This window comes from Vidua macroura, chromosome 2 (genome assembly GCF_024509145.1).
Source record: "Vidua macroura isolate BioBank_ID:100142 chromosome 2, ASM2450914v1, whole genome shotgun sequence".
Lineage (NCBI taxonomy): Eukaryota > Metazoa > Chordata > Aves > Passeriformes > Viduidae > Vidua > Vidua macroura.
In genome coordinates, this window is record NC_071572.1 from 71,780,492 (window position 1) to 71,804,778 (window position 24,287).

The following is a 24,287-nucleotide window of genomic DNA, read 5'->3' on the forward strand; positions in this document are numbered from 1 at the left end:
ATTTCAGTACTTACTGAGATGGAAGATGTTCATTAAAAATCTGAGTCTTGCTTCAAAGCTTCCAAGCCTCAAAGTCAAGTTAATATTTTCTGTAGAAGTGAAAAGCCTATAATATATAAAGCAGTTTGAATTTAATTTACATAATGTAAAATAAAATTTAGAGAAGCACAGAGTTTTAGGAGAATATGAAAATCATATGGCTTTGTTTGGTGAAGCCTAGCAATATACTGTATTAAAATGCCTAGTAATCCCTGTGCTCTAATAGGTTTGTTACATACCTGGATTGTCTTTAAGGGAGTGCCATTTCCTTATAAGCTCACATATTCTAAAAGGTTTCATAATGACATTTATACATTTCATAATTTGGTATTTCATAATGTTTAATAACAGTTTGGGTAAACAATAAAGCTTCATAGCGTAGTTTACTTTGTGAAAGAAAGAACATGCAGAGTACTTTCTTACCTGGCTGTCCCATAAATTTGGCAGAACAAAATGAAATTATTTAAGAGGAAATAGTTGGGCTTAAGAAAACAGGCTCGGCTGTGGTGCTTTTTTTTATCCTTTAGCAATACTTAATTATCTTTTGGTCCTTCATATTGTACATCCAGGCTTAGTAGTGACTGGTGTCTGGGATTTCAGATAGGCCAGCAAGATATTAAGTCTAGTAACTTTTGGCCTAACTACTTATTAGTAGTGGTTACTACCTTGGTCTGATTTTTCTCTTGCTGTAGGACCTTGTTCTTAAAGCATTAAGTTTTTGAAATTTTAAACCTAAGGCAGGCAAATGGAGGATGTGCAATATCTGGGAATGCAGACACCCACTTTGTTGGTTGTTGTGGCAGTGTGTCCTAGAGATAATGACGTTGAAGCAAATCTCAAAAAGGATGAAAAGCAGCCCAAAGCAGCCTCAAACAGTGTGTGAGGTGATGTTGAAATTTTATTCATAATCAAGACGTTGAATTCATTCTTGCACATGGGAGATTCAAGTTTTCTGCAGTACCCTGTAGTGGCTTGTGATTGGATTTAACGGAGGACTGAAAAATAGCATTGTCCTAGGTGGACTTGAAGCTGCTTAGTCTGATGGCACTACTGCAAGAATTTGGAGTAGCAGAGTTCAAGTGAAGTAGGGCTCACTTTGGAACGAGGAATTTTTTTGTCAGTGACTAGATAGCTGCATTTTCAACACCTTCAAGTCAAAATTATCTCCTCTTCTGTAATTTAACAGTTTACTGCAAAAAGTGTTGGGTGATCTTCAACATGAAGTGATTAAGAGGGTTTATTAGCTAGGGAAGTTTTTTATGGGCTGGGACCTAATGAAACATCCATATGCTTTGCAGTGCAAGAAAGAAGAGTAGAGGAACAGAAATGCAAGAAATGAAACAACAACAACCAAAAAAATGGACTAAATATTAATTTAACCAGAAGTGAAGGAAATGGTGGACCAGAAGAGAAAGCAAAAGAAAGAGACTTGTTTAGTTTAAAGAAAAAGGATCAGGAAAGTTGTGAAAAACAACTTCCCATTTGAAACTATAAAGCCAAAAGGGCAAATGGTTCCTTGCACCTGTTATGAGCAGAAGAATAAAGCTCATAGCTTGAACTCCATCAAGGATTTTGTAGTGGCATATACCTTCTGCAGTTGTTTCTGTTGGATCTTTGTTGGTCTGACTGCGCCCACAATATCAGTATTATGTTGCTGCTTGAAGGCATTTTCAGTTATGCCTTCTAAAATATAGCTCCCATTCTCAAAGCAATTCTCTTGGAAGAGCTGGTGCTCTTTCCACTAAAGGCTCTGGAATTTTTGCCAAAATTAGACAACTGATGGTAAAATTTAGCCCTGTACAGCTGGACAGAGCAAAGGCTATCTCATATTTAGGTCTCACTTTAATTAACAAAACAAGATTTCTGTGAAGGGTAAGCCTTTTTCCGGGTTCCATGATTCCACAGTAATTTTCTCTATAAATTACAAATGTGAAGACTCCATATTTCAACTGTATTCAATCCAGTGTGATGCGTAAGTACAAAAAAAGTAATTTTCCTCACTTGAATGAATCTAGCATTAAATGTACTGACAGTTTATTAGATACTTGGAAAACTACAGAACTATGCAAATACCAAGTATAATCTTTTTGGAACCTTTTTGTTTGTTGAGTACTTTATAGGAAACCATTACATAAAGTATATTTAATTTGTATAATTATTGAACAATTCCTTAAAGACTGGCAAATGCCATACTCAGAGGACTTGACTGAGAGAGCCAAATTACTGAAAGATTGCCAACACCCCTCTCACTCCTTTATAATAAATTCAGAAAAATCGCTGTACCATAAGAATGAAATTTTTTAATATGCATGGTTTTAAATAATGCATGTATGTTTCTGGTGGTTGAAGGTGCTAAGGAAAAAAAATCGAGTTTGTATATAAAAGCCAGAAATAGCCTGTTTGTGGAACTGAGTGATAAATTTAATAACATAAGACATACCAAGAAAAAAATACCTGTTTTTTTTTGTCAAAATTTACGAGTCTGTACCATAAGGTTGGATTAAGTTTCAGTCTCTGTAGGTAGCATACATTCACTTACATTTTAGTAGCAAATGTTTTCTCATTTCATATAGATTTAGTTTTGTTTTAGTGTATGTAATATCTATATAATATAAAAGTGACCTGAACCTACTAATTTGTCATCTGTGAAAACTTGTATGTATTATCATGAGAAATTATAATGAGAAATTGTCATGACATCTTTCCAAGCTAATGTAGCACTTTTTCATCACCTTGTAATGAGTGTAGGGATCGGTGTGTCTGTGGTAGTTCAGTTTTGATAAATGCTCTTATCTAGGGCCCTGCTCTTCCAAATGGCAAATAAATGACTGGTTTTTTGTGTGAATTATAATATTATACTTATGTTGTGCAAAACATGAATCCCACTTATGTACACAAAACTCTGTTCAACTGGATAATCTGCTTACTCTGAGAAAGGATGTAAGAAAGCCTTCCTTGAGAGTCTTGAATACTATCAAAGTGCAATTTACATGCTCATGGAGATAGACAGACCTAGTTCAGTGCTCAGGTGATGCTTCTCTTTTGTCCTACCCTTAATACTGGCAGGCAGGATGGCCCTGTTTTGTTTCATGTTCTCTTTTATTATTTTCCTGGAGATGACCCCCAGAACCTGCACATTCTTCAGAATGCCTTCTGGGCAGGCTTTTCTCAAGTTATAAAATGGAAAGAGTAATTCTTTCAGCTGCAAAAGTGTTTAAAAATATTGTTAATGTGGTATTCAGTCACTTTTATTTTGTTTTTTTGGTTTTTTTTCTTTTCCAGGATTACTTACTGCCATCTACCTTTCCAGAGTAAATGGCTTTATGTTGGAACAGAGAGAGGAAATACACACATTGTAAATATTGAGTCCTTCATTCTTTCTGGATATGTTATCATGTGGAACAAGGCAATAGAACTGTAAGTGCAGTTGTTTTTTTTTTTCATTTGTATGTGTGGTCATTTTCATACCTGTCTTAAATTCAATTTTTAAGAATTATTTGGTTTTTCAAATATTACCACATCTTTTGAAGCCTTTAATTTCAGTGAATGCATTTGCAGTATTAGCTGTTTTTTTACAGGACATTAGGAATCAGATTTATGTTAGAGACCATGTAATTATATTTTGTATAAAAGAAAGAAAAAAAAAGATGTATTGTTTAACTATAAAGTTCCATGAAATACAGAAAGTCTTTAATCACTAAAATTCAGATTTTGCTATTTTTATGAGGAAAGCTTGATCACCATGTCTCTATCCTCTGAAGAGAATAATGGAGGATATTTGCCCTAAGATTCTATAGAGAACTTTTCTTAATTGAACTGTGGGATCATTTAGATGAGAAGGGACAGGAGGAGGTCTCTAGACCAAGCCTCCTGCTCGACACAGTGAGAATTTGAAGGTTAATTCAAACAGATCAAAACATGATGAAGTGATGGGAAAGATAATGAGTGCCTATTAAAAGCTAAGCAAGGTGCCTGTGTTGTGGGTATGAATGGAAAGAGACATACAAAAATCTGGGATACATCTATGCTTCCTGCAAGTAAAAGCCTTGACAGAAATGAAAAACTCTTTCTCTGCTGGTTCCTCTGTGAAGTTCCAGCAAGAGGAACTTCTGTGGGAAAGCTCAAAGTACTGCTTGCAGTTTCTGAGACATTTGCTTAATGTTGTGAGGGACCTGTAACCTATGGTAGTAAACTGAAATACACTGATCTCAGTGAACCAAAAGAACAGTAGCTAAGAACAGGGTTACAGGCCTGCAGTGTAACCCAAGTTCTCAAAAATTCAATCCTTTCTTTTCCCTCTGTTATTATTGTTATTATTATTATAGTAATCACTCTGTCCCCCAGGTTGAACCGATGCCTCATTTTCTTTCTTCCTCTCTGCCCTCACCAAACTTCATAGGCACAGTTGTAAAAATCTAGATTTACCTTCAAAGGACATAAAACCAAGGATTCAAATAGTAATCAGGATTCAGTCTGCTGGTAAATCTTTCATCCAGTTCTCAATTTTGGAATGTTTGGTTGTTCTGCCCCTGTGCGACTGCTTGGCTCTGTTTAATAGTTTTGGCTGCAAAAAAGTACTGCTGGAAAACATGGTTTCAACCATGAGAGTATGATAATTTTGATGAGTTACACAGGTGGAAAGTATCGTAATTCTTTTCTGTTTCTCACTTTGTTTTGGTGGCATTGACATATTGGAGGGCTTTTTGAATCCTGTATTTTAGAATGTCTATATTTACTACGTTGAGTAGATAACATCTTTAAGTTTTTGGGAACCACGTGTTTTCATTTTGTGTGCACTTGTAATTTTGCTTCCTCCAGAAATTAGGATGTTTCTATTTCTGTAGGGAAATAGATCCAAAGGTTTTTATGGACTGGAAATGTTCCATCAAGTTTCACTTTCTAATTATTTCAAAATTCTTCTGGATAAATGTTTTTAAATTATTTTGGTGGCCACAACAAACATTTTTCATGAAAGTAGAGTATAATGATACCCCTCTTTGTATGTGAAAAATAAGGGCTGCTTTCTAACAAGCTTCACAATTGATTTGTTGACATAGGTTAGATGCTGTGCAATATGCTCCCTCTCTAGAACCTTCAATGAAGCAAGCAGCCCCTCCTAACTATCTTCTCTGTATTTTCTATGCAGGAAAATATCTAGATTTTCCAAATTTTCTCTTTCCATAAGTTGTAAAAGGTAATGACAGCACAATAAAGTTAGTCTGTGTCACCTCAAGTACTTGGAGGTGCTGCATGGTTACCAAAATAGGTTGTTCTTCTAAACAGCAAGTTTGCCATGTACTGTTTTGTTGACAGGTGAGCACAGGTATTCATTCATTACTGCTTCTAGTTCTACCAGTCTTACAAGGATAAATTGATCCATGTAAGCAGTGTGCTTCTCTACAGCTCCATCCTTTCCATCCAACCTTGTCATGTAGTCCTTGATATGGCGTAGAGGATGTTGTCCTTGTAAATGTTTTGCAGGTGGACAGGGGTCCTGTGTGTCTCCAGATTAATTTCTCTGTATTAGAGGAAGAGACTGGTGGGAATAATGGTGATTTGCCACAGCACCCTCTTTTATAAATGCTATAGTCCCTCTGAAGTTGAAACTGGGTGACTCAGTAAAGTAATTGGAACACTCTCTGGTAATAAACTAATGTCTCTTCCAGTACTGTTGCTTTCCTGCACGTAAAATGGAATGTAGATTAGCTTTTTAAGGAAATGTTATTACCTTTAAATGTACTTCATGAGGGTGAGCTTATGATTGTAGACTTTTCCTTTAGAATAGTACTGAGAAAAATGTTTGAGAGAACAGTTTTATTTTGGGCTGTGGATATGTTCTGATTTGATTATATTTTTAATCTCCACATTATTTTCACATAATTTTGCATATTTTTACATTTTATATTATAGAAACATAAAATAATTCATGTTGTAAGGCTTCTCTAGAATTTTCAAGACCAACTTCCTGCTTACAGTAAAATCAGATTGTTTTGGGATGCATAAGTTCGCAGGATCTGTTGATGTTAGGTGCTTTCAAAGACAAAAGAAAATAGGAAAATATATGTATGTAAAATTCAGGAAAATCTTCAACCTTAGCATGAACAGTGTAAAAGGCAACAGTGCTCATAACATTATGTTAAATTCTGAGTTAATGATAACATTTCCGAGTGTGAGGTTAGGTTGAAGATGTTACTGTTCTCTATAAGGCTTGGAAGGAAAGGGATTACCTTTTATGCAATCATATGTCTTTCAAACTTACTGGCAAGAAAAGACCAGTAAAAGCCATTGCTCTGCTGCTCTAGTCAAGTCCTCAGCTTAGATGGAGGGTTTATAAATAAAATTTTAAGTGTGTCAAGCTTGTGTATCATCTGCTCTAACAAGCCTGAAGGAGTTCATCCCTCTTCATGCAATTCTCAAAAGTCTACCAACATAACTTCTCTTTCTTTTAATTGCCCCTCTTACTTTTCCCTGATTTGTATCTACTTCTAATGAAATCTCCATGTAACCCTCACCCTCAGAAACAATCAAATATTTTGAGTCAGTGAGGCCTATCAAATGTCTGCAAGAATTTTTTTGTAACAGTGATTCTGTTGCAGTGAAAGACTGAGGTGAAAAGGCTTGATAGTTTGAAGACTTGAAGGGGAAACAGGTTTAGATGCAACACTTTTAGACTTTGCATATGATGCAAGAAATCTGATCACCTTGTCCTGCACTGCTACTTTTACTTACAAAGTTGGCATTTGGTGCAGAGGGGTTTTTTTTGTGATTTTATTGTCTACTTTTGTATCTAAAAGATCTGGAGAGCACTATTTTGTTTGAGTGTTTCTGGTTTTATGCCCTGTTCACAAGCATCTAGTGGAGATACATGTCAAAAAGATGATTGCAATACATATTCTATCAAAAGTGACTATTGTCTTCTCTTAGGAGAGAAATTCAGAGAGCTTAAATAGAATCTAGTGTTAGAAATTAAGGCCTGAACAGCTAATAATGCAAAGGAAACATTTTTTTTTTTTTTTTTTTTTTTTTTTTTTATTTTTTTATTTTTTCTTTCTTTTCTTTTTCAGATTATTTTCAGAACTAAGTCATAACCAATTCTGGAAGTTACAGGAAAAATTTCCTTCTTAAATTCTGTACACTGTCTGTGTCTCAGTACACCTGTCCTTGAACAGAACTGAGAAAAAACACAAGCATATGGGTACCAATTCTTGTCTCAGCCATTTCTATCATCTCATGCATCATCAATACTTCAGGCCACACCAAACCAATCTTCTCAGCTAAGAATGAATAAATCAAAACTGTTTCACTTGTCATTTCTTTGTCATGTAGCACAGCTAGTCCTTTGCCAGAGGGGTTTGAGGCTCATGATACTGCTTGGTTTTCTACTCTCTAATAAGCAAATAGTTTATCTCTTTTCCTTCCAAATGTTTGGAAACAGCTTTGGAAGAGAAAAAGAGTCAATGAGCCCAGCATGTCTCCATTTACTCCAACTACAATGAGATCAATTTTCACAGCATGATCATACATTTGGGAAGGTCGTCTAGTGTTGGAAAGGAAAAGATCTTTATATGTGTCCTCTGAGCTCCAAAAATGAAAAATTTGCAGTGTAAGCTCCCAGTAAGATTCCAGTGTTTTAACACCCCAGTATCTAATGAAAGAATAACTGCAACTTGACAAAATTTATGGGATTTGAAGGATCAAAGAATTGGGCAGACTGGAACTCAATTATGACAGAGCCATAACTTGGTATCTCCTTTCTTAGCCCTTTCTTTGCCCATCCCCATTTCCTAAAATGGAAACTCAGTCAGTAGATCCACAGCAGTGAGGGAAAGCAGTATAAAGGAGGAGGAGACGTAACAGTGTAGGAGAATCTGCTACCCTCTCTGTGTGCAGACCCAAATGGAGATAGTTATTAATATAAAGAAAGCACAGTTTTCAAGGCTTCCTTTTTCTGGACATTTCAGAAAATATGTCTAAGACTCAGAGTTGCATCTTGAGGTTGAACTGATTCTTGCTTACTCCAACTCCCAGCTTTGATCCACATCATATGAATAGTGTGTCTAACTTACTAATTATCTTAAATTTCTCTATGGCTCTACCAATGAAAAGAGGGTCTTAAATTCCCTGCAGCACTGCACCTTTATGGAAGGCAGAATTGGGGATGATGTCCGATTTCTGACACTGAAGAAGTGTTTGTCTGTGCACGTGTTTTTTCCAGCACTGCCACATTCAGTCAACTTCATAACAATGAATATGGATGTTTTCTTTCTTTTTCCCCTCTCCTAACTGCTTCTATCACTTTCTAACATCAGATTTTTATCCTTCTCAGAAATCATTACAGTACTTCTCCAATTGTGCAGGCTATTTTTTCTTTCAAAAGGAAATTGGTTTTGATTTGATTCTATTTTGTCACAGCATACTTTTACCTGCTTTAAAGATTGTCTTGGCATTTGAAGTCCTTATGACAGTATTTAAGTCACTTGATTTCTTAGAGTGCATAAAACATTCCAGGATGATTGAGGACTACATCATCTATGTATTTTCCACATTTTGCTGGGTCCAGATTGTAACATTGCCGAAGACTTCTTTTTGAGCTTTCTAATTTTAGGATAAAATAATCAAATAAAAGCTTCCATCCTTAAAAATTTTTGAAGCCTGTTTTAAAGTGACTGCTGTCTTAATTTCAGTCCAGTTCTTCTGAGTAAGAGACATGTCTTACAGCATAACCACTCTCTCATTTCCCCAAATGAATATACACCAAGTAAATTAATACCTGCTGCTGTCAGGAACAACTTCTGATGAAGTGCAGAACAACTCAAAGTATCAATGTCTTCTTAGCAAATGCCTAGTTTAGTTCTTCACAGCTGTCATGGGAATCTTTGGTTCAATTTTTCAATTCTGCAGTCTGTTTTTTTGTGCTTAAAGGTCAACGAAGACTATGAAATGTTGCAAAGTTTTGTATCATTAGCTCATATTTTTTCTTGCTCTGTTGAAGCTACCTTTCATTTCAGAATTTTTTTTACTGCAAATCCTTGCTGATAGTTTTTAGACTTGACCTTCTTTTTTTCTTTTTTCTTTCTGCTGAGTATTGACTTGGATTTGTGTTTTATCCTTTTTGTGTCTTTTCAGAGCTTTTATTTTCTCAGTCATTCTCAGCTGTACTCTGACTGCTATTTGGAAATGAAAAATTCCCTGCTCAACTATTTCACTTACGCCTTATTTTCACCTGCTGATTCTTCTTTATTTTTCCCTTTCTCAGGGAATAGGATCTAGTTAGTTTTTATGCAGCTCCCCAAAGCCAGCTGAAGGAATGCCTATACACAAGTATCTTTCATCAACAGTAGAGTGCTTTATTCACAATAGCTTCAAATCTGGTTGGTTTTCCAGCACCTCTTTCTTCTTTCCAGGAGCTGTTGGATCTCTGCTTTTGCATTTAATATAATTCAATGGTGGGGTTTTTTTATCTTGTAGGCAGTTCCACAATGACAATGTCCAACCCTCCGACCTTCTTGACAACTTTACTGTAATAGCAATGAGGGGAAACAGAACATTTTATGTATACAAAAACAACTTGAGGCAAAATGGAGTTCGTGTGTAGACATTTCCCCTTGCAGTATAATTTACTGTATGAAAGCAGTAATTATGGTATCTGTAGCTCTGATTGTGTTTCATGGGTTCTATAAAATAATGTTATTGATATAATATAGTTAACTAAATAATTGCTTTGTTTAATCCTGCATGTAGTGCAGTCATGTTGTCTATCCTCAAGAGAAATTGACTGTACAGCCTAATGCCTTGCTTTTCTTTTACAAGCAACATTTCCCTAGGGTTCAAAAAGATATTGTTGTTATTTCTATTTATACATACCTTCCTTGAGGAGACGAGGAGATGCAAGAAGTGAGGCACTGATCTGCCTTTGGCAGACAGTTCCTGGTCTTAGTGTGGCACAAAGGACAAGGTTTGTGTTCCTCGCCACAGCCCTGTGCCCAAAGGGAGATAGCATCACTTCAGGAGAAGCAAACCAGAGAAGATTTATTGTGTCACTCCTTCTGTATCCAGCCATCGGGCAGGCTCAGAGCAATAAGCAAAAGGTCTTGCAGAATTGTGGAAGTTGCAATGCTTTCACACACAGCAATGCTTTCTTCCTTGCTCCACCTGAACTGGGATTATTTTGTGTCACTTCATCCTCCCACAAACATCTCCCCCAAGATGGGACTGTGCATGTTCATCCAAAACCAAACACCAAACTTTATGCTTGCTGCATCTTGTGAATATTCCTCCTTATGTAGTCGAAAGAGGAATCAGTTTTGATGCAAATACTTTACTTACTTGTTGCCCTGATTTTTAAAAGTGTTAAGTTTTCTTTTATAGGTATTTTGAAAGTTTTAAAGTTCTCATAAAACTTCTTTAGCCTTCTGATAGTGTTTACATACTTCTACTAGAGTTCTCACGCACTGTTCATGTAAATAATAATTGGTTTACATTCTTCTTTGTAAGAAGAGAGCATTGATGGACTGTTAGTTTGACCAGTGTGATTGGAGAGGTGGTAATTCCATCCTCCAATCCATGGTCACCTTTGGAATTCTATAAATACCAGATGTTCAAATAAAACTTTCTCTTTTTTTTCTCTTTGAACTTATTCTGTATACTCATTTCGTGTCCAATAACAACACTTGCTGTGTATAAAAAAAGCAGTGTTTCTTGGAGCTCTGGAAAGGAAGTGTAGGAGGACTGCCAGGTAATAGGCTCTACACTTCCAAAAAGCTTCAGGAACATCTCTTGTCAACTGTGTGCGATCTTACCTGTGATGGCACATTAGATATATACAACTATTTGAAAAGGATCCTTTCTGCTTTCCTGACAGAAGCCATGTTATGACTGCCAAACTTAATAGACTCTCTACTTACTCTTACCTATGTATAAACAAAGCTGGCCTCCATTAAGCAATCAAGGAAATTGTGGAGGTTGGATCCTGGCTAGTTGGGAAACCTCCACCCAACTGCTCCCTCACTCCCTGTCCTCAACAGGACAGGGAAAGAAAATAAGATGGAAAAGTTCATGAATAAAGAGAAAATCAGGAAGATCACTTACCAGCTACTGTCAATGGAGAAACCAGACTTGACTTGGAAAAAATTAATTTAATTTATTGCCAGTTAAAACAGAGTAGAATGATGAGAAACAAAGACAAAAACTAAAGCCCCTTCCCCCTGAATCCTTATTTTTCCTAGACCAATGATGTATGTGTGAAAACTAAAGAATGGTTTGTTGAGTCTTTTGATGGAGTGGCATACCTGACAGTCTTAAATGTAATAGAACTGAAAGAAAAAGGAAGAAGCCAGAGCAAGCCAGGTGTTATACAAAACTAAATTATTAAAATAACAAGAAGTAAAGTAATATGAATACTAAGAGCATTATATCAAATATAGAGGAAAAACGATAGGGAAAAATAAAATCTCATACATTTAATGCACAGACTGCTGTGTTTGGTATGAACTTTGCTGATAGTGTATTTAAAGCTGTTATTCAACAAAACTAAAGAAGTAACTAGGTGCATAATAATTAAATTACAATATTCCTAAAAGAAACAAAAAGAGCCTTAGGAAAAAAAATACCCAAACCCTACAATATTAATACAGTGTAGTAAATCCCAGGATCCCCTGACTACAATGAATTCAAGAGGGAAATTGAGGAGATTGGAAAATGTATTTGATTAGTGAAGGATTCCCCTTTCAGATGAGGTTTTAGCATGGAAATTTGAGGCTACAGCCTGCAGGAATATAAGATAAAAATAAGACTGGTAGAAAAAGACAGGGGTTTTATACCATTTAGAGAGGAACAATGAGTTTGTGTGACTATGAAAGTATACTTAGCCTAAAGAGTAGAGGACAGGTCATGTAAGAATTTTCTTCTACCCAAAGAGAAATTGATACATTCTTTGGTAAGCAATGTCATATGTATCCTTCAAAGAAACTGGTTGCACAGATTTAACTAAACTGTTCCTGACTTTTAAAATTAGTGGGTACAAAGAGCTGACGAAATGGAATCAATCTTTACCTTAGAAAGATGGTATGCTTTTTTCCTTTCTCCCTCCATTTGTCATGATTTTGCCAATGTTCCTGGTCATGTACCAAGACTGGAATGGCCAAGCATCCAACCATGCATCCTGGTTGGGTCAATGACCTAGGATAGCTGCCCAACCCATTGTGCTTTGTCAACCTCCATGTGCTTCTGCTACCATTTTGTTTGTCCCCAGCTTTCTGGGGAAACATATCTAATGTTTGCTTGCCTCTGCTCTCTCTTATATCATCTGTCTGTGGTTCTTATCTGGCTAAAAAGTGAAAATTCTTATTCTGTGTCTTCTCTTCTTGTTTTTTCCTCTTGTTCTCCTTCTTCCTTTGCACATCACTGCATAGGCAGCTTATACTCCAAACAGACCTAGTTCTTTCTGTGAAAATACTCTGACCAGTTCAGACAGGTGAATCTATGTCAGAAACAACACTTGAAACAGCCTAGAATGTCCCAGACTGTCACATACACTCCCTCAGGACAGATGTACAAGATGTGTGTAGGTCTAAGCACTGCTTGCAAGCAACCTCATTTCGCCCCCCAGTTCCCTATCACTGCCTACCTATCCTGCCTGCTCCAAGGCCTTCTGTTGTGTAAATGATATTTTTATTTCAGTACAAGTTACTCAGAAAGAGAAGCTCAGGCAGAGGGGTCCTCTCTGGTAAGTTGGCTTGTATAACAATGACAGCCAGATCTGCTGTCTGTATCTCTTTAAGAAATAGTTTTGTGCCAGGTCTCAAGACAAACGGGTGCTTGCTGCTGGCACCATGAAAGACAGGTTGTATAGAAGTCACTGTACAAATTGTCTGTCCTCTGCTTTCCTGCTGATCTCATTTCTGTGATGGGATGTGCTGCAAAATGTTCTTGCAGAATCCTTGCTTATGGAGACCTCGTGTAGGAGAATAACATGCTGCATGTTCAGGATGTCTGGAGTAATTTTTCATTGTCCTCAGCTCAGAAATAAATATCAGACTAGATCTTTGCTTCTATGCTTTGACCCAGCTTTGGTGCATGACAAAATATTTAAAATATTTAAAACATAATGTGGGCAAAGTTTAGAGGCCAGAGAAGAGTATGCATGCTTTTAAGAGTGTTGGAGCATACTGTTCTGGGAAGGAGGAGCCTATGAGGCCATGGATCAGTCCACGGTGTCTTAATGTTTGAGTTGTCTGAGAATTTTTATGACCACTTTCAGTCTTGATTTGGAGTCTGACCTGTGGAACAGAAACCAGTTTTGCTACAGTGCAGTATTCAGCCAAAGGAAGAGGCCATTATTTTAGAAAAATCCTTTGAGCAGTTTGGCTGGAGAAGCTTGTTTTGGTTTGTTTCTGTAGTTCTCTTGCAGATTGTTTTAAAACTTGGAGCCTAGGTCATTTTACATATGGTTTCAGAAAAATTCTTCACTTTATGGACTCTGCCAATCTCTGCCATATTTTTTTCCTAATGAACTTTGGTGAACCAAGACCAGTCATGCAAGTTCAGATCTTAAGCTGAACTCCAAGGGACATGTACTCTGACCCCAGAACCTAGATGGGAGAGAGGTCCTTCTCTGTGCAGGCAGTCAGTGTGGACTGGTGCTTGTCTTCTTGGTCTTTATGACTGCCAGGGCCTGAAGGTCAGGTCAAAAAAGATGATAGATGAAAAATCTCCATCTGTCCAATCAGTTTCCTATGATTTGCATTTTCTGTCAGGTGCTGGACATTAACAACTCAATACTAAGTTGCATATGATGTGGTTGATACATGTTGCAAAAAGGGAGGCAATGTCAAGGATAGTAATTCATTTCTATATAGGTTCACAAAGACTCATAGGATGGGTGTTGTGGCTGAGGAACCCCGCCGAACATACATTGTGGGTGTAACTGTGTTAGTTGGTCTGAAGATGAGATAAGGCTTTACAGTTCAGACAGAGGCAAGTTGCTCCATTTCTGAAACCCTGCTGCAGTAATGCTAAAACCCTTCCTGACAGGGCAGTGTAGGTGAGGTTACTGAAACCCTTTCTTTAGTGGCACTGGAACTTGGTGAGTCATGCTATCAGTATCTGAAATGAATACAGTGAAGAAAGACTTTGTAAATCCTTGGCAAATTGCCCTTCAAATGGAACAAGTAAGGAGAGAGAGTCAGAAAGAGATGAAGTAGAGAATAGAAAAGGCAAAAAAGCCGTAAGAATGAGAGAGGGGAAAATTACTGTAATAGGAAGAATAGTGAGATTAAAAAAAGAAATGAAGGAAGGATTCATTAAGAAAAGAGAATCTTTGTCTTTAATGGCAAAAACTAAATAGAGGAGAATGTTTAAAGATACCTATAACTTTACCTTACCCTGTTAGGCTTTTCACAATTATTTTTAAACGATTGGAGGTACATGTTAGCACACCTAGAAGCTGAGGTATCTAGCTCTTCTTACAACAAAAAACATTCACAGATTTTAATTGTTTTTTGTCTTGCAGATCCACCAAGACTCACCCTGGCCCAGTTGTACATTTAAGCGACAGCCCAAGAGACGAAGGAAAAGTGAGTACAACCAATGGTATAAAATTTTGCAGTATTTCATAGCCTTTATTTGCCTTGCTACTCTTTCCTTTTGCTTACTCACTGATTTTGTTATCTGCTTTCTTTCTAAGTTTGCAAGTCACTTTATTTTACTGTTCTTAAGGAAAAAATGATCTTTGTACAAATTTAATGAGTAAACATTTGTGATGCAGACAGCATACTCTACTTTGAAATGTATAGCCATCTAAATTGTTCCTGTTTACAAAAGCTTGACTTTGTATAAGTAAGGTTTGACTAAAAACTGTATCATGACTTCGGTACTTGGATAAACACACGCTTATGAAGGCGTTAGGGTTGTCACTGATACCACCAGGAGGCAGAATCAGAGTTGGCTTTATTTGTATGGCAGCTTTTCAAAGATGAAATATGGTTGACAGAATTCTGGTTCTATTATAGTTTGTTTTGTTTTGGTTTTTTTTAATGTGTTGCTACTGAGCATTTTGCCTGTGTGGAAAGGGTATTTAACTCTCTTATTGGTTTTGATCATTTTTTGTGATTGCATTTCAGTGTGTATTTATAAAGTACTGCATCTTCCAAATGGTGTATATGTTTGACAGCGTGCCTCACATAACAGCGAATAGTTGTTAGAAACTAGCAGCAGTTTAAATCTCTGAGACTGATATGGGGGATATTATGCTGAAATTATGGGTACCTAGAAAAGCTCTGATGGCTACATGTGATTTTCATTTGCGTCACTTTTCCTTGGATTTACCCATATTGTGAGGTGAGCTACGCACAAACGGTGCACTTGTGAACCAACCCTGCAACAACTTCGATGGCATCTCTAAGCCTTTCTGGAAGAATCACAATAGGTCAAGCAATTTAGAATACTATCAGATAAAGTAATTCAACATATTGAAGTGTAGTGTTGCAGCCTCAAACAAGAAGCCATCAAGAAATGCAGTTTAACTATCTCTGGCAGAATACCTGGTGAGAATAAAGGTTTATTAATGAGGCATCATTCTTGTTTGTTGGCCACAACAGAAGCTGCTGCTGAGTTACCTAAGGCAGTGTAGGAAAAAGGGGTACTAAATAAAATGGTCTTGTCAGTGAAGATTTTTTACAGAAGTGCCATGCACTGTGTACAAACAGAAACCTAAGAATATTTTTCAGCATAAAGGGAGAAGATGAAAAGGACCCAGGCAAGAGAGTTAAAAGAGAACTGGCTTGGGAATACAAGTGCTTGTTGCTCAGAGGGCACATAGGAGACATCTGGGCACTGATGAAGTACTAGCATTCGAAGAACAACAGCAAATTCAGACAAATGCCTATGAAAAACAAACATTGAAAATTTATGAGGAGAAGGAGTAGAAAATGTAAGGTATACTAAAACCATCTCAATGCAGCTCTTTATATCATTGATAGGTTGGGAGTGGTGTAAAGAATGAATTGGTACTAACAAAATTCTTGCAGTTTTGCAGAATGTAGAATTGATGGTGTTTACAGGAAGATATCAGTAAAAGGTACACAGCTGTAAGAGACGATCCAAGCATTAAATCAATAGACAATTCTAAATTAAAAAAAAATCAACAGTGGAGAAATAAATTAAACTACATTTTTCAGCTTAGTCTCATTAAACTTTAGTTGAAGAATGCAGATTAAATCAATCATTATTCAGAGCGAGGTAAAAATGGGGGAAAAGGCAGCTCCTGGGACTTTTACTGTTCAACATGGTCATATATAGCCTAGAAAACAGAGTAAGCAGTGATGTCACCTGGTTTGCTGGACTTCAGGAGGCTGAGAAACTCAACAGTAAAATGGCAGGTTAAATACTGTATTTTTAAGTATAGTCAGTGTAAATGATGACAAGTGATATATGTAGGGCAAAATATTTCTGACTTTACATATAAAACAATGGGTGTGAGCTGATGATTCCTGTTTGGTATCAAGAGCTTTGAGTGATGATTGATAGTTCAGTGGAAATGTCAGTCAGCTCAATGCTCAGTAGTGAATAATAAAGAAAATCAAAATTAGGCATTATGCAGAGAAGAATAGAGAACAAAACAAAGCTATTAAAGAAATGCATTGTTGACCTGCCTGCTGATTACTGAGTATAATACTTGTCCTTCTGTGTCTAAAATGAACATAATGCTAAAAGAAATTCAGAGAAGGAACTGAGTTTTCTATATGAGAGACAACTCAGTGAGACAGGAAAATTCACTATGGAAAAGACCTAACTGTGATTCCAAGTTTGAAAATCACAGTTGATATTAAGAGGATGGAAAGATCTCATAGTGTCTTTCAATACAAAAACTAAAAGGATACCAAATAAAGCTGTCTGGTCAGATTCCAAACAAGCTAATTAAGTACTTCTTCAAATGTGCAATGGGTAGAACCTATGAAACTTTTTCCAAACGCTATTGTATGTGCTGAAAATGTACTGATCACAAGGAAGACTAGAAAAGTTAACACAAAAGAAATCCATGTGAGTGTCACTGATGAGATTTGCTGAATTCTCCTAAAAGGTTCTTAAAGGTGAGGTTAAACAGAGCCATGTATAGTTGAGGAGGTGGCTCTAGTTGAATGAGAAAATTACTTGGACTGAGAGAACATGTGAGAATGTTACAAATATTTGTCTTCTTCCCATATTACTTGGTATTTGCTCTTGGCCATTTCAGTACAAGATACTGTCATAGGTAGACTATTATTTAATTTAGAAGAGTTATTCTTAGATAAAAGAGCGGTTTGATGATAGTTCCACATACTTTGCTAATCTCCACAGCTCAAAGCTAACCAAAGACAACCAAAATGTATTGGTGGCAGAATCAGATTCCACACATCACATCATGATAGGCAGCAGATAGAAGTGTTCTTTGCATGTGTTTCAGGAATTAAATAGTAGATACGAACCTGTCATAATCATTACTCAAAATGCAGATGTTCCTGTACTTTTCAAGAGTACTACTCTGCAAGCACTCTTCCAAGAGTCCAGTGGTATAGCCTTCTCTGGGGTATTACGAAGTTGTTTACATACCTGGGAGTGTTTTGCTGAAGTAAATAAGTATTTCTCCTATGAACACTGAGTGGTTTAGAGTCCTAAAACATAGTCAAAATCTAGTACAATCATAAGAGCTCCATTTGAAAACCAGGGAAGTTTGTGCACTGGCAGTATCTTCACCTTTTTCATTAAGATCCTTTGAATTCCTAAAAGTTCCAGTATATTTCATGGACTGGTGATGGGGTTCCTTGTGCCAAAAGAGTGAATGCAACTCAAGATGACTTCTGCCATTCAGAAATTTCCAGAGTGGCCTCCAGGCAAACTATCCAGGCAGGCTTTGGAGACAAGTCTCTTTTATGAATCTAAAAAGCTGTGGCTGGAAGACAAACATCAAAGAGAATTTAGGCATTTAATGTGTCACTGAAGAACAATTCGGGACCAAGTGATTAAGTTAATGAAATATAACTGTGTCTGCCAAATCAATTAATAAGTGTACATTCGGGACAGATTGGAGGGCATAGACATTTATAAGTGGCAGATCTGTTGCAAACATGACTTTTCTTGCTGACAAAGGAAAAGACATTAACTGCAACAATCTGCAGTTTCCCAGCAAACAGAGAAAGCTTAATAGGAAAAGGTTTAATGTTATTTACAATTAGCTGGTGGGCTAAACTTCCTATCTCTGAGTCTGAGTTCTGAGATCTAATAATACCTAAAACAACAAGCCTGTTTGGCAGGCTTGTTTGTTTGGGATTTTTTCTCCAGCTGTTTTGTGTTACCAGGACAAGGAAGGGGCTTGCTGTCATGTACCAGAATGTAATTAGTTGACTGTAAAAAAGAAATTTTCTCCCATTATCAAAAGCATTTGATGAAGAATGATTTAAGTCAAAATGTGAAACAACTCCACTAAACAAGGAGGATCTTGCCAGGACTTCTCTCTCCAAATTCTGTCCCATGTTCTGCTTTTTTGTAACCTAATTAAGCATGAGTAATTAAATGAGGTGCCACAAAAGGCAAGATAAATCTTTGGAGTTTTTTCCATCCTTGACTCTTTTTACAGATACTGTTTTTCTTTGTCTGGGTTTTCCTCTCCAACTGCATTTATGGATATTTTGCTTTTACTTCTATTACAGAAATAGAGTTTGTCTTGTAGATCTCCCAAGTGATCACTATGACTGAGAGGAGTGGGAATGTTTGAGTTTCCTATGGTTCAGACAGGTCAGAATCCAAAGCATCCCAAATATCCTGGCAATGAGACTAATCCCATTCACTCAAGCTGGAATTGTGACTTCAGTGCTGTACCACAGTGTTAGTACTAGAGCAGCATGACTACTGTCTGAACAAAAAGAGAGATTCCTGGCTATGCAGCAAAACTCTTTGCCTTTCAATTTGTTCCCTGAAATCACACTTTATAACTTGCAATTCTTTAGTGCAGTTGGGCATTAAGCATTTCAGCAATAGTTCAGGTGAAGTATGGCCTCTAATAAAAGGTATGTAACCTTTTAGTAATTACCTGGAGCATGATATCTTTGCAAAAGAGAGGGAAGAAAGGCTTATTAAGAAACAGGGCCACATACTTAATGCTTTTCAATTCCTTCACTTTTCTGAATATATTTGTACAAAAGCTGAGGTGAAAAGAGTATTGGTAGATACAAACTGAATATGACTGGTTTGGTACCCGTAATGCACGGGTGCAAGTGCTTGTTGTGATGACAGTAAGATGGGCACTCAAGACTCCATAAATTACTAAAATACTATTTATTGCAGTGAATGCAAAAAGGAGGGTGGGAACCCCAAGCTGTGTAGCATTGGATGGATCTCCAATAAGGACATGGCACTGTCCTCTGTGAAGAGGCTCTTGCCAGCATTTTGGTCTTTGGACATCCCAAAAGATTTTTTTTTTAAAGCTCCATATCCATTCCTACTGTCAAGCAAAAGGATGTTCACATGAGACATAGTGCCTTACATTAAGATAAAGGCACAGAGGTGCTGTCCTTACCTTTATCAAGTGGGAGAAGCCTACAAGGTCCTTTAGAATTAGCAGCTAAGTTTACCCTGTGGCCAAGGAATATGTGCAGCACCATGCAGGCCTGGAAGCCAAGTGCTGTGTGCAGCACAACACAGCACAGACCTGCACCTACTCAAGAGAACTGCTGTGAGCGTCACTAACTCCTGGATATACAAATAGCTTCCATTTGGGATTGCTATACCAACAGTGCAATCAGCTGCAGTAAGACCCTCCTTTGCTCACTCTCTCAATGGCAGCCTATTATCCCAGAATACCATATGGCATCCTGACACAAGAGCTATTCAGTCAGCTGCATGCTTTCTGACTCTGACACAAAAATCCCATGTGGAGCCATCCAGAGAAAAATGGCTAAATATTCTCGAATTTTTCCAGGATGGTTTGAATTTTTTTTCAGGAGAAAGATTCTTCAGGAGCATAAGTAGATATTGTTCATATTCAGGTATTAAATATATTAACCATAAATCGTTTCCAGATTAGCTAGAAGATTCCACAAAAGGAATATTCTTCTGTCAAGAAAAAGAACCAAATCCAGTAGATCTGAGAGTATTCCCAGGCTCTTTTGTAGCAGTATTGATGTATCAGTTATACTTGGAAAGAAAGTGATGTTTTGTTTAGCAGCCCAGCCAAATTTCATTTTTAGGACTTATGCAAGCTAAAGTGAGTGATAGCAAAGATGCTGTTAAGGTTTCTCCAACTGAGACGTTATCTTGTCATTATTCTTCACAAATTCTTTATATAGAAACTGTAAATCCTTGTCTGCATTCTGTGATATATCTGTTTACACATGATGAATAACTGCAATTATCATTGCCAGTTGTATGAAATATTCTATCACAGAAATGTGAGTCTGCCAGTTTAGCCATTTCCAGTCTTCATGTCCAGAACAGATTCTTAAGAAGACAGATTCTATGGGAAACAGTTTCCAGGATACCTAAATAAGCTAGACTTTATATTGTCCATAAGATTTGAAATTAATTGTGTTCAAATGAAGAGTAACTGTACAGTACCAGATCAATATTTCACTTCTTTTCAGTGGAGACAAGGAGAAATTATTGTGTTCATTCTTATTTTTCTCCTGACTATTGTTTTTCTCCTCTTTCATCTTTTCAGAAATCTTTGCTGGTATTTCTCTGGTGTGCATGATGATATGAAATCCCAGTGCTATAAGAAGCAAAAATTGACATATCAGTTAATTTTTTTTTTTAATTATTGGGAAAGCAAGCAATTTTTTCTCTACTGGAGAAGTTCTTCAGAATGTTTTAAAGCAATAGCAAACATAAATAAAAGGAATATAAGTAACTGAATGAAAGTCTAATCTGGTGACTCTCTTGGTTTGAAGTTATTTAGGTGGTATCTTAGGTGTCAAACATTTTTTTCTCCAACAAGGAGCAGGGAAGGTAAGAGCTGGTAGGAACATACTAAAATCTTTGATTTTCAGCAGATATGCAATTGAGAAGACTGTCCAGGTGCATAATCATCCAGGGAAAAAAAGGTGTATAAAGCCCTTTTTTTGACATGTCCGATCTTAAATTGTCATCAATGTGAAGTAATTTATATTGAAAGATAATTTGAAAGAAGGTATTATGTGTAGAGCAAATTACAATCTTGCACATCACTTTGTTATTTCTTTTTATATTACTCAATATTTATATGTACCTTTTGAACCAAAAAATGTAACTGTGGTTTTTGTCCCTGCTCCAGCTGTTGATAGGCTATGAAAATGGGACCATCGTGTTCTGGGACTTGCGATCTAAAAGAGCTGATCTGAGAGCTTATTATGATGAGGTAAGCAATTTCCATTAATTCAGCAAAGCCATTATTCAGCAGTTTGCCATATGTCTTACCAAGCAGGTGGATGTTTATCTAAAGGCAATGCTGGTTCTGGAAATACTGTTTGTGCTATGCTTTTGGGCAAGTTACTGACAATAGAAATCAAAGTCTGAAATCTCTAGTTCTGATGCTTTAGGCTCTCATGAGTGTACTGTGACACAGAATGTCCTCCCCTTGATCCTGACAAGTTCATCAACTTCTCTGTGGGGATCCTCAGTTGAACAGAGTCTAGCAATGAGCTGACCTGAGATATAGCTACAATAGCAATTACATAATAATCTCTACTGGGTATATCTAGAACATTCATTATATTGGAAGATGAATTGCCTTGTACAGCTGTTGATATTGCCTAGTACTTAAGATCTGATTAAACAGTTTTCAAAATTATATTGTCATAGTTATCACACAGTTGTCTCTTGTCATTTGTAAGCAGCCTGTGTTAACCACAGATGCAGTTCTTGTATCAATAATCAAGCTGCTTGAGAAATAGATATACTCCTAGTTATTATGATTTTAGCACTAGCCCTAGGAAAAAATATTCTTTGTTCTGACAGTCCTCTGAAGTTCACCATGGATGAACATGAATGCAACTACAGCTGAAGGTAGAAAAGGACATTTTCTTTAAAGTGATCCTAGCAGTAATTGGTTTCCTGTAGTTCTCTTTCCTTCTTCATCTTGTCATTTTGCTATGTATAAGGAGTGTATACACATTTATTCCCCCTCTAAAAAGCAATCTGAATACATGTGGATCCTGCATTCTTTCAGACCTGCTGTCAGAGACACATTAAAGCTACTCTGAGTTTCAAGTTAAGTTTCTGAGCATCAACATAGCAAATGTTTCAAAGGACAAGTTTGAACAGGCCAGCACTTAAGCCTCAAGACATGCCCACTGAATTATCTCTCAGTGACAGTCTGCTTGTGCAAACACTTGTGGAATTGCACCCCTTCTATTACTTAAGGCTGAACAACTTCTTCCTTTTACACCCTTCCTTCTCTTCAGGAAGGGTGGGGGTGGGGATGTCTGTTCACTCACTGTCCTCTCTTGTACTCAGAATGAAACTACATAAGCAGGATGTTAATGCTGGTTCCCCCTTTTTTTTTCATTTTGAGGCAGAGTGGATGGATGTTGAAAATTCCTCATACAATTTAGAATTCAGTTGTTCCACATTTTTCAATACTGTTCTCAGGAACTTTTTTTTGCCTTTTAATCAGTCCCATGCTTTCCTCCTCAGTGGTTATTTACAGTGTCATTACTCCACTTTGTTCAACTTGTGCTAGCTTCTTATATACTGAAATAATTGCAAGATTCTTATTTTGTTTTTTAAAGGACTGTGTGACTAGCCATTTTATTTTATTCCAGACTTTCAGGCTCCATGTTCATAATGTTCCAGACCTGCTAGAATTCCTTTAGGGAAGCCACTACCCTTAGGGAGCCACTAAAAAGGGTTCCTTTTTAAATCCTGGTTACATAGGTTCTGTGAGTCAAAAATTACTAGTTTGGCATGTGCTATTTGGTATTTAGCAGCAACACAAATTATCAAGCGTAAGCCTCATCTTACGGGTTGGCCACCAAAGATCACAATCCAGAAGTCATTGTTCCTGCTCCCCTTCACCATGCTATCTGGACTGATGGAAGGCCTCTGTGCCCCACGATGCCTGACTAGTCTCTCAGTATTTTTCTGGGACTGGGCCAGAACAGTTCCAGTTGCAGGGTATCTGTGAAGTCTCAGATAAATTCCTGTAAGTGTTCTGTATCTTGATTAAGTACCAAAGTGCCTCTTTGCATGAGTTCTGATTTAAATTAATTCACCCTCAGTTTTATTACTATCATTATGATTTTCATCTTCTCACTGGTGATATGCATGAGACATTGAGGCCCTTCCAAACAAGGCTCCTACACAATGCCTTCTATAAAAGGCTTTCCTTCCAAGCTCTTTTATAATTTCCTGCAAAAGTTTTATTTCCATCAAGTGGTATGAAAAGACAACACATAAACAAGACAGAGCTTTCAAATTGTTATCAAGTTGTTACTGATAGTTAGCAAACCCAAAATCCAGCCATTTTGGGTGGATTTAGAAGTTTGCATCAACCCCTATTCAGAGCTGTCTGAAGCAGTTGTCATCTTTCACTGGAACGCATCCCCAAAATGAAGCTGCAGAGTTCTCAGAGGCATTTGCCAAATGGCAACTCCCTGTTTTTGTCTAGCACCATGCCACTGTAGAAGTATCAAATTGGATGTGACCCTTGCTGTAATGGTCCTGCAGTACTACGAACACAATTTTTTAGCATTCAAACAGTAAGATGAGACAAGCATTGCTCATGTCCAAAATATGGTTAGATGTGGTACTAAAGACCCTCTGTGGAGAAGATTTGTGATTGGGAAGGAACTGAAATGGTGTTTGGCATGCTTAATTTTAGTACATGCTGAGTGTGAGAGAAGATGGAATGTGTATGCAACCACTGTGGGTATTGCAGAAGGAGGAACATACCTAATCTGGAGTGAGATGCTTTATGTGCATACACTATGTGAACATTCACATGAGCCACCCACCATAAGGAACTCCTGTTCTAAGCAAATAACTGCTCCTTTTGTGTGTGGATGCTAAAGAAGTGGATATGAATGCTAGACATAATCTAGCAGAGAGAAAATTCAAGATTTGTTCAGGACCATCTTTCAGAATTACTCGTAACTTGCAGCTGAGACCTCCAAAAGCATTTCTGTTTTTCTTGCCCATTTTGTGGCAAAGTCTAACAGGTCAGTTTGAGTTGCTGCTATGCCAGCTGTCTGTGCCAGGATCATCCCACCTCAGCTCCCCTCCACAGGAGGTTGATGCTGGCC

The 24,287-nt window shown here is 37.2% G+C and overlaps 1 protein-coding gene across 10 annotated transcripts in view; it reads left to right on the forward strand.

Moving 5' to 3' along the window:
* Nucleotides 1–24,287, forward strand: part of STXBP5L (syntaxin binding protein 5L) — a 182,036-nt gene that overhangs the window by 85,957 nt on the left and 71,792 nt on the right. For all 10 annotated transcript variants that reach the window (XM_054004639.1, XM_054004679.1, XM_054004655.1 and 7 more), the window contains exons 5-7: nucleotides 3,322–3,456; nucleotides 14,549–14,612; nucleotides 21,320–21,403. In XM_054004639.1, the coding sequence (XP_053860614.1) occupies nucleotides 3,322–3,456; nucleotides 14,549–14,612; nucleotides 21,320–21,403 (283 nt within the window). The remainder of the gene's footprint in view (nucleotides 1–3,321; nucleotides 3,457–14,548; nucleotides 14,613–21,319; nucleotides 21,404–24,287) is intronic.